This window comes from Nestor notabilis, unplaced genomic scaffold, assembly GCF_000696875.1.
Source record: "Nestor notabilis isolate BGI_N333 unplaced genomic scaffold, ASM69687v1 scaffold14252, whole genome shotgun sequence".
Lineage (NCBI taxonomy): Eukaryota > Metazoa > Chordata > Aves > Psittaciformes > Psittacidae > Nestor > Nestor notabilis.
In genome coordinates this window covers 351-9,429 of record NW_009918017.1, presented here as the reverse complement: position 1 = coordinate 9,429, position 9,079 = coordinate 351, and the positions used below count along the sequence as shown (strand labels likewise).

Sequence of the window (9,079 nt, the reverse complement as noted above, 5' to 3'; positions counted from 1 at the left end):
GGGTTGTCATTCAGGGTGACCACAAAGCCTGGCATTATCTCAGTTCTTTTAAACTCCTGGTACAGAGGCAGAAGCACCTCTAAGTTTTGCCCTTGCTTGGTTGTTTAATACTGTTCCTGTGGGTCTGCCAGTACTGTATAAACTCACCTTATTCATTGCAGCTGCATCATTTATTTCCCTGCTGCTCTTACCCTGGATACTGGCCAGATCCTCCTCACAAGGGGTGTAAGTCTGAATTTCTACACCCACTGACTTTCCCTAAGCTTCTTATTTAAACATTCCTTTATGGCTTTTCCATCTTCCAGTGTCACCAGCCCAGCCCTGCTATGATGGAGGTGCAGGACTCCATGACACCAGCTGGCAGGTTTGGGATGGTCTTCCTGGCAGGAATCCCTTCCCAGGTGCATATACCCTCTCATCACAAGGGCTACAAGCGCAGAGGTGGGACTCTGCCCTGCAGCATCCCTGAGGTACTTCCAGCACCTCCTCTCTTATTGCCTCACGTCTGCTGCAAGCACAGACACCCCAACATGGCATGTTCTGTGTGATGAGCTGGGCAGCCCCTTGCAGATTCCTCTTGCTTCATGGGCTGAAGCCGTGGGGTTTGGGAAGCTGCATCCTCATTTTCTGAAGAAAGCAGGAAAGACAGCCCTCCTACCCCAGACTTATTAATCCTCCTTACCACAAGTTAACTTTCAGCTTTCTATACCATCACCCATAGAGCCTAGCAATGTCAGTAACCTCGTTTGCTGTTTCCAGAGCTAACTTGCTCCCCCCAGCACAGCCCCAGGAGCCAGTCAACCCCTTGACCTGAGTCCCCTGGGAGGTCCAAGGGTCTCCATCCTCTCCCCATCCCTTTGCTCCCCAGGGCAGCCCCAGCTTCCTGCCCACCTCCACGCAGGGATGCCCCTGAATTCCCATTCCCATCTCCCTTCTTTCCAGGCTCTATCAAGCCTGGAGGCACAGTATGGGGGGGCAGTGGCACCCCAGATATGTGTGTGTGTGTGTGTGTGTGTGTGTGTGTGTGTGTGTGTGTGTGTGTGTGTGTGTGTGTGTGTGTGTGTGTGTGTGTGTGTGTGTGTGTGTGTGTGTGTGTGTGTGTGTGTGTGTGTGTGTGTGTGTGTGTGTGTGTGTGTGTGTGTGTGTGTGTGTGTGTGTGTGTGTGTGTGTGTGTGTGTCCCTCAGGCTCAGACCTGTGTCAGAGGGTGAGGTGGTCTGGCATTTAGGCCATGGTGGGGGGGTGCTTGTCTGTGTGTCTCCCCAGGGTGACCCCTGGGTGGTGGGGAGGGCCGGCAGCGCACTGCGCGGTGCAGGGGTGCCCCCTCGCGGCGCTCCCGGCGCCGGGAGGACGCTGCTCGCAAACGGAGCCCGTGGTGACAAACTGCCCTTGAGCTCAGCTGCCCCTTCGCGGAACCCCGCCTTCATCCAAACACATACAGGCCTACGTGGAAGCATCCCCCGGCTCCCATCACTCTCAGCCAGGGATCCCCTGGTGAATGTGCGACCCTGCTCATAGTCTAGAGCTATGATCTAGAAGCTGATTTTTAACTTCTGGGACAGCACCAATGCTTTTTCCCCAGTAAATCAGAGTCATCCCTGATACAGCCCAGTATTCATGAGCCTTTTTGCATGATAAGAGCATCTGGTTATCGTTTTATAGCTGTCTTTGTGTGTGTCTTGGGATGGCAACATCTGCAGTGCACGAGAGACTTCAGAAACGCCAAATTCCAGCTGCAGCAGAGGTGGGTGAGGAAGGCTGTGGGTGACCCCCATTACTCACTGGGAGTAGGAAAGCACATGCCAAAAGTGGTTCAGGCAGACACCTGACAGCCACAAGCTGAATTACAGCCAATGGCAGATCATTTCCAGTGCTGAGACAGGGGTTTGGGTGACATGGCCACATCTGTGTGTTTGTCCCTGTAATGCCAACCAGGTAGCCCAGCGTAGCAGTCACTGGTCCCCAGGGAGCTGCATTTTCAGGGGAAAACACTTAAGTTTTGGGACGTGGGTCCTTTGGGGCTTCAAAAGAGGCAAGGCTGGCTGTCCAGCAGGGTATCAGCTCCTCCTCTCTCACAAGGTTTCGGGAGTGAGCGTGGTATTAGTAAGGGTATTTTTTTTATAATGTAGATGTGTCAGGAGGTGTGAATTAATCCAAGAATGTCCAGTTGTAAGAGGCAGAAAACTTGGTGATGTTTTCATGAAGGTACCTTAATGTTGTACACATTTTTGTACTTGTAAACCCTGGTCACGAATGCAAGCTAGGCTCTGTGTGCAAAAGCAGCAACCAAACACGCACGAGATGGACTTCTACTTTTGTGTAGGCACAGGCCTTGGGCAATCAGGTAGGTGAGCTGCTGGATCTCGACTCTTTTGGAAATGGTGAAGCAGCACTCATTCTGCCTCTGCTAAAACAGAGCATTTATCTGCATTAGCTCCCAGCTCAGACTCCAGGCTCCTACATGAAAGTTACAGAGGGTAACAATATTAATGTATGCTGCTGTTTAACGCATTCCTCCTGCAATGCTGTGCCCTCTGTAAAGCATCAAGTATTTCAAAGGATGGGAAAATAATACACCTGGCTCACAAATGAAGTGCACAGATAGAGAGCATTGCCAGCAAAAGTTGTGCTTTAATTCCTGTGTACAAAACCATTAATCCCTTAAATGAGAGGTGATAAAAACCAAAACCATGAAAAATAAAAGATATCAAAGGAAAGACATATCCCCTGCCTGGGACCAACGATTCTTCAAGAGCCCAAAGGAGAGCTATTGGCACGTCCCAAGATCTAAGGCACTGCGGGGAGAACCATCTCTGAGCTGGGGTCACCAGCTAAAGGCCATGGAAAAGAACTGTCCCGATGGCACAGCCTGCTCCTCTCCTCAGGGCGATGCTGCGGGCACGTTTCATGTACTGCTGCCACGTTCCACTCTCTGGTACAGCGCGTGTGTGCAGCTCGCTCCTCTTCCACGCTTCTGCTTCAACATGTTTCCTTCCCACACCCTGCCGGGAATGGTGAAGGTCAGCAGCAGCTTGCAGGGAGCCAGGCAGCAGTCTGCAGCAGCACCCCTCCTGCCTGCTTCCTGTAGGGGTGTGCTCCCTCCCCTTGGCATCATGGCTGTGCAGCTGCACAAACCCCTCTGCTGCAGTGATGCCTCTCCTGCCACCTCCTTCACAACCAAAACTGCACAAACACCTCCTGATCTTCCCTACCCCGTTAAAGCCTTGGCATGGAAACTACTGTGTGAGAGCCTGTGGCCTGTGTTACACCAGGAGATGTCTCTGCCCCAGAGGAGAAGGATCAGTTCAGGATTACTCTATGGTGAAATGACAGGACTATTGTCCCTGCTGCCTTCTCGCTGTCCTGACCTGCCTGCCCCGTGTTCTCATCCTGCTCTCCTCCCCTCAACCACAAGCCCTGGGTTTTAGCCCTTTTTCTCCCGAGTGTCACTAGTGCCCTCCAGCAGCATGGCCACAAGGCTCAGGACAGTGACCTCCTGATGAACTGCACTGCAGCTCTCACACCCCGTCCCATAGCCCTGCTGCAAACTTGAGAGCTTCTCAGCACCAGTGATCAGACTTTGCAACAGCCCTGAGCTGCCCGGTGCCACCGACCTCAGGGACTGCTGGTGGGAAGCTCCCAAAGCCAGTCACACATACCGTTTCCTGGAGAACTGCTGGTCTATCTCCTCTAAGGACTGTCCTTTTGTTTCCGGAACAAAAAGGTAAATGAATATAACAGCCATCACTCCCATCAGTCCATAGAGAAGAAACATCCAAGAGAAACCAATGGCATCTGCAGAGAGACTCAAGCTCATGAAGGGTCTGTCGGAGATGGGTCACATCATGAGATATAAAGGAAACTGCTTGCTTACTTTGAGGGGCATCTTATTTTGAGAAGCCCTCAGCAGGGCAGGGAAGCTCCTTATCTGCAAAGTCTGAACTGGGAATCAGGAAGGGAGAAGGAAGGTTCATGCCAGGCTTTGCCAGTGGCACACAAGAGGAAAGGGGAAGGCAGCCGAGCTCCAGGGCCCAGCAGTGTGCCTCAATTGAGAGATCTGCTAGAAAGGAATGTAAAGCTGCTGGTATGGAAGCTGCAAACTCCACTTTCCTCATACTGCAGTAGTATAGTGCAGCCCAGTGGGCGATGGATGATTCTTATGAAAAGTGACAGGGGCTCAGACTGATGTTGCTGGTCTCTGGTTCCTCTACTCTCAGAGGCATCAGGGTCACACCTATTCAAGTACCAAGTCCCCAGGGTTCAAAATGCCACCTAGTCTCCAAATGGCTTGTGGTAGCTCCCTTCCATAACCAGCTGTGGGAGATGGAGGGATGTGGGATGGACACTTACCAATAAGGTCCAGGAAGGAGAGGCTGATCAGTAAATTAGCAGCCCAGTTAAAGCTGTTACAGAAGGCAAAGGCTCTTCCTCTTATCCCAGCAGGGTAGATCTCACTAAGGACCAGCCAGGTCACTGCATGGATTAGAGAGATCAGAAAGACAAGTGCAAGGGTTAAGCAATTTATTTGGGAAATGGGCAAGGGAGATTTCAGCAGGGGTTTTAAACTGGGCTTCACCCAGCACCCGCTGCTGCTGGTGTCAAACATTCATCAGTCTCAGTGTCAAGTCACAGCAGGGCACTTCAAAACTCCCATGTTTAGAACTCCACAGAGGAATGAAATACCAGTGAATGGGTCCAGGGAGCAAAGAAGGAAGCAGTGGAGTTGATCGTTCCATTCAGGGGTGATAGAAAAGATACGGCATACCTGCAGTCAGGACATGCTCTTTGTAGTGAAAAATGAAATGAGAAAGGGGTACGGTTAGGGAGATGATGCTGTGTATGGGCTAAAATCAGAGCTAAAGCAATACATGTCTTAAAGTAGTCTCTCCTATCCCAGTTATTTTGATTGAAATAATTTACAGGGTCGCTGTCAAACCCATGAAACTTGCTCACTTTTGGTTTTTCTTGTTAGATGCTGTTTCTCCCATCAAAGAGCATTTAAAGCAATAAAAGGCAGAAAACAGTAGAGCTTACATGGAAGTCAGAACTAATCTCTGTTCTCATCTGATGAATTATTATTTCAGAAAAAGACCAACAGATACAGAGAAACTTTCAAAGAGGTCCCACTTCCAGTTCTGCACTGACTTTATCACACAGCTGAAGCTCCTCAGCCCTCTATTTTCCTCCTCACCAGGGTGCCAGGAGGAATGAAAGAGGTAAGTTATTCTAGTGCTGTACCCGCCCTGTAGCTGACAAAGCTGCAATGCTGGAAAATGATTCAGTGGGCAGAAGGGGATGTATTTCCAGTTTCCAGACACTGAGCTGCTTAGTAAAGCAGACACATAATGAATGTTTCAAGCAGACCATAAAGATCAGCCCTAGTTTTACTCTCTGAGTTAGTGCAAGGGTAGATATAAACACCATACTTACTTGGTCCAAATCCAATTGAGAAGGCGCTCACAAAAGCCATCATGCTCAGCAGCGTAATCCAATTTAAGACCATATGTTCTGCCCAGGGAGCACCACCAAACGGAGGGCCTGTGCTTGCCACTGTCTCTCTTTTGGACTGACCTACCAAGCCCCTTTTCCGAGCGAGGGAAGAATCAGGAACAACCTCTTTGCTTCGAGTGCTCATGAAAACGTTTGGAAGGCTCCTTGTGGCAGCGAAACCAGGGTCTGCCTGACTTCTGACAGCATCTAATGCTGGTGGGATGGGTGATACAGCCGACTGGGACACTAGAGGTGTCAGGGGGTGCTGGGTGAGGCTGTGGGATCCATTGGGGTCTGCGGCTGCTTTGCAGTCCCTGGACATGGCCAGTGGAGCAGCGCGGCTGGTGAGGCTGATGGTGGTGACAGAGATGGCCATCACCACGCAGCCAGCCATGAGCAGCACTCTCCTGCCAGCCTTGTCTGCAAAGGCCATTGCGACAAACGTGGCCACCACCTTTATTGCCCCCAGCCCAACAGAGGCCAGGATCGCTGAGGAGTTGCTCTGGAACCCCACTGAGTGGAAGATTTTGGAGGCATAGCCCAGCACATTGGGCTGCCCAGTGAACTGCTGGAAGAGCACCAGTCCCAAGCCCACCAGAGTCCGCCTTCTCATGTTGTCTCTGGTTTTGAAAAGGTCAAGAAATGAGTAATCCTTCTTGTAGGGCTCCCTCTTTCCTGCTGCTTTGTCCTCAACATCCTGCAGTTGAATGAGGCCCTTCTGGCAGTCTGAGTCCCATGAGCTTAATTTAACAGGGTTCACTGGGAGAAAGAGGATGCTGAGGAACTGCATGGTTGTCGGAGCAATGGCCAGTCCAAACATGTACCTCCATCCCTCATCCACATCCGCAAAGATGTAATTCAGTGCATAGGACAGTAGGATGCCTACGGTGATGCCTGCTTCGTAGAGAGACACCAGGAGCCCTCGCTGATGAGCAGCCACCATTTCTGAGACGTAGATGCAGCAGGCCATGGATGAGACAGAGATGGCAAAGCCCACGGTCATGCGCCCAATGACCAGCCCAAGAAATGACCTTGACAGTGTGAGAACAAGGCTGCCAACCAACAGGACCAAATTGCTGACCAGGATTGCTCTCCTCCGTCCATAGCGGTCAATGAGAACCCCCCCAACCAGAGAGGCGAGGAGAGCTCCGATGAGGAGGGCACTCACAAGAACTTCTTGCTTGAAGCAGCTGAGGTGAAAGTCTATCTGCAACTGCAGCAGCGCACCGGAGATAATGCCCAGCTCGTATCCAAATATCAGTCCACCCAGGAGAGAGACCGTTGCAGACAAGAGGAGGACCAGCAGTCCACGACCTGGAAAACAAGCAAGCAATGCCACACTGAGTTTTCTGCTGCTAGCAGGCAAGCTATCAGCACGCACAGCATGGAAAAAGCTCTCCCAGGACACCCAAAGCTTTCCATCTATGAAGCTGTGATGGTAAATTTCCCCACAGGTCACTAAGTCATGTGTAGAGAGGTACTTGCAGATGGTCACACAACCCACCAGGCCTGCACACACTTCCACTAGCTGCAGGGGCACTCATCTGAGAAGCAGAACTATGAAAACAGGACTTTGTTAAGAACATTAAGACTTGTATTTAAGTGGAGGTCAGTGATTTGTAGTGCCTGGAGTTGTACGGGGGGATCCTCTGTGATCTCGCTTTATTCTAACTACAAAACCTCTTCTGGGCAGAAAATGCAGCGTCTATTTTCTGATTCCCAATTGTTCTGCATCATGTTTCAGTGCATGTGGCACCATCAGCTCTCACAGCAGGCTCTGCGTTCTCACCCACCTTGTTGTTAAAAACACTGCTCGCTGAAGTTTATTTCTCCTAGTTAATCTTGCACTCTCAGCATGACTTTGTGGGGGTGGCTCTGATACCTTCATCTCTCCTTTTACAGCACAACAGTGTGTGGGATGCCTGAGCCAGGCACAACCTCCTCAGGCTGGTCCAGACTACAGGACAAACTCCATCATGAGCTGAAAAGCTCACTGTTGCCTGCCCCAAATACAAGAAATGATTCTTTGATTGTGACCTTCCCATATAGCTGAGCATGCAAGTTTGGTAAGTACTTAAGTTTAGCTAAAATAAGAAAAAAAAACAACAGCAAAAGCAAACCAAACCCAAACCATCCCACCCCAAATAACCCGAGAAAACCAAGGTGCTTGCTGCACATGCTTCTTATCCTGGGGAGAGGATGAAAAGGTGACCATGTGCAACCCACCAGTCACATTATGGCAGGGGGGACTGCATACAGTGTGAGAGCTAGCACTGATATAGGGACCTCTGGGACCAGCCGTGACAGGGATGCCCCCCATTAGAATTTTGAAGGCACAGGCAAAATGTGTTAGCTTGTAAGTTTGTGCTGGTTCCCAGCATATAACACTTTGTTCTCACGTTGGCTTTGTTCAAGTAGAAATACTCAAGTGTTTCAGTAGACTGTATGTGGAAAAAACTGTGGACACAACTAGCAGACCATGGAAAACTTTCCTCACCCTGCCTAAGGGCTTTTTTCCCCTCACAAGCTGTGTTTCATAGGAAGTGTCTCTATTCGGCTGTCCTGGGTTCAGCTACAGCAGTCATTTTTTCTCCTTCTTAGTAGCTGGTGCAGTGCTGTGTTTTTGACTTTCAGTCTGGGAACAATGCTGACAACCCCGATGTTTTTAGTTGTTGCTAAGTAATGTCTGCTCTGACCAAGGACTTTCTCAGTCTCATGCTTTGCCAGAGAGGAGGGGAAGCCAGGAGGAAGCAGAGGCAGGACACCTGACCCAAACTGGCCAAAGGGCTATTCCATACCACAGCACGTCATGCCCAGTATGTAAACTGGGGGGAGTTACCCGGAAGGCCCAGATCGCTGCTCGGGTCGGGCTGGGTATCGGTCGGCGGGTGGTGAGCGGTTGTGTCCTTTTCCCTTGTTATTCCTCTTATCATTATTATTGGTAGCAGTAGTGGTTTGTATTATACCTTAGTTACTGGAGAGCTGTTATCTCAACCCGTGGGAGTTACATTCCTCCGATTCTCCTCCCCATCCCTCCGGGAGCGGGGGGAGGAAGGAAAAGGGGGGGAGTGAGCGAGCGGCTGCGTGGTTCCAAGTTGCGGGTTGGGCTTAAACCACGACATCGGCCTTTAATTACAGCTTGTACTAAAGCTTATTTCTCAGCGATGGCTACATTTATATTTGTATTTATTCTGTAACCCTCTGTGTTCCATTTGTGTTACTCACGCCATCCCAGCTACTCACCAGTCCCTCCCATCGCGCTGTGACTACCTGCGCTGCTTTTATCACCTTGTACACATGTTATGCAGATAATTAGGAAAATATTTGCTCACTGAGAACAAAAGGCTTTGCTTAACGTGGGCATGCCATTAGTTTCAAGCCACAAACTTAATTAGATGCAGACAGCTACAGTGATTGCACCGCATTTTGCTGTAGTTCTTCTTAACTTACTGAGCAGTAGTACAACTCGAATGAAAAGCCAGTTTTGTAGATAGTCTGTTCTGATGTAGTTGGGGAACAAGGGGACCCTTCAGGCCATCACATAGGGACAGTTAGTTCAGTGGGTCTCGCACGGAGCTCTGCTGATAGCAA

At 50.2% G+C, this 9,079-nt stretch overlaps 1 protein-coding gene across 1 annotated transcript; it reads right to left on the bottom strand.

The window, feature by feature from the left end:
- Nucleotides 1-2,903: 2,903 nt before the first annotated feature.
- Nucleotides 2,904-8,744, bottom strand: SLC2A10 (solute carrier family 2 (facilitated glucose transporter), member 10). Its single transcript, XM_010009511.1, has 5 exons — nt 8,732-8,744; nt 5,429-6,802; nt 4,349-4,471; nt 3,658-3,793; nt 2,904-3,000 (listed from the first exon to the last, which is right to left on the bottom strand). The coding sequence occupies exons 1-5, from the start codon at nt 8,742-8,744 to the stop codon at nt 2,904-2,906; spliced, it is 1,743 nt and encodes a 580-aa protein (XP_010007813.1).
- Between the last annotated feature and the right edge of the window lie 335 nt (nt 8,745-9,079).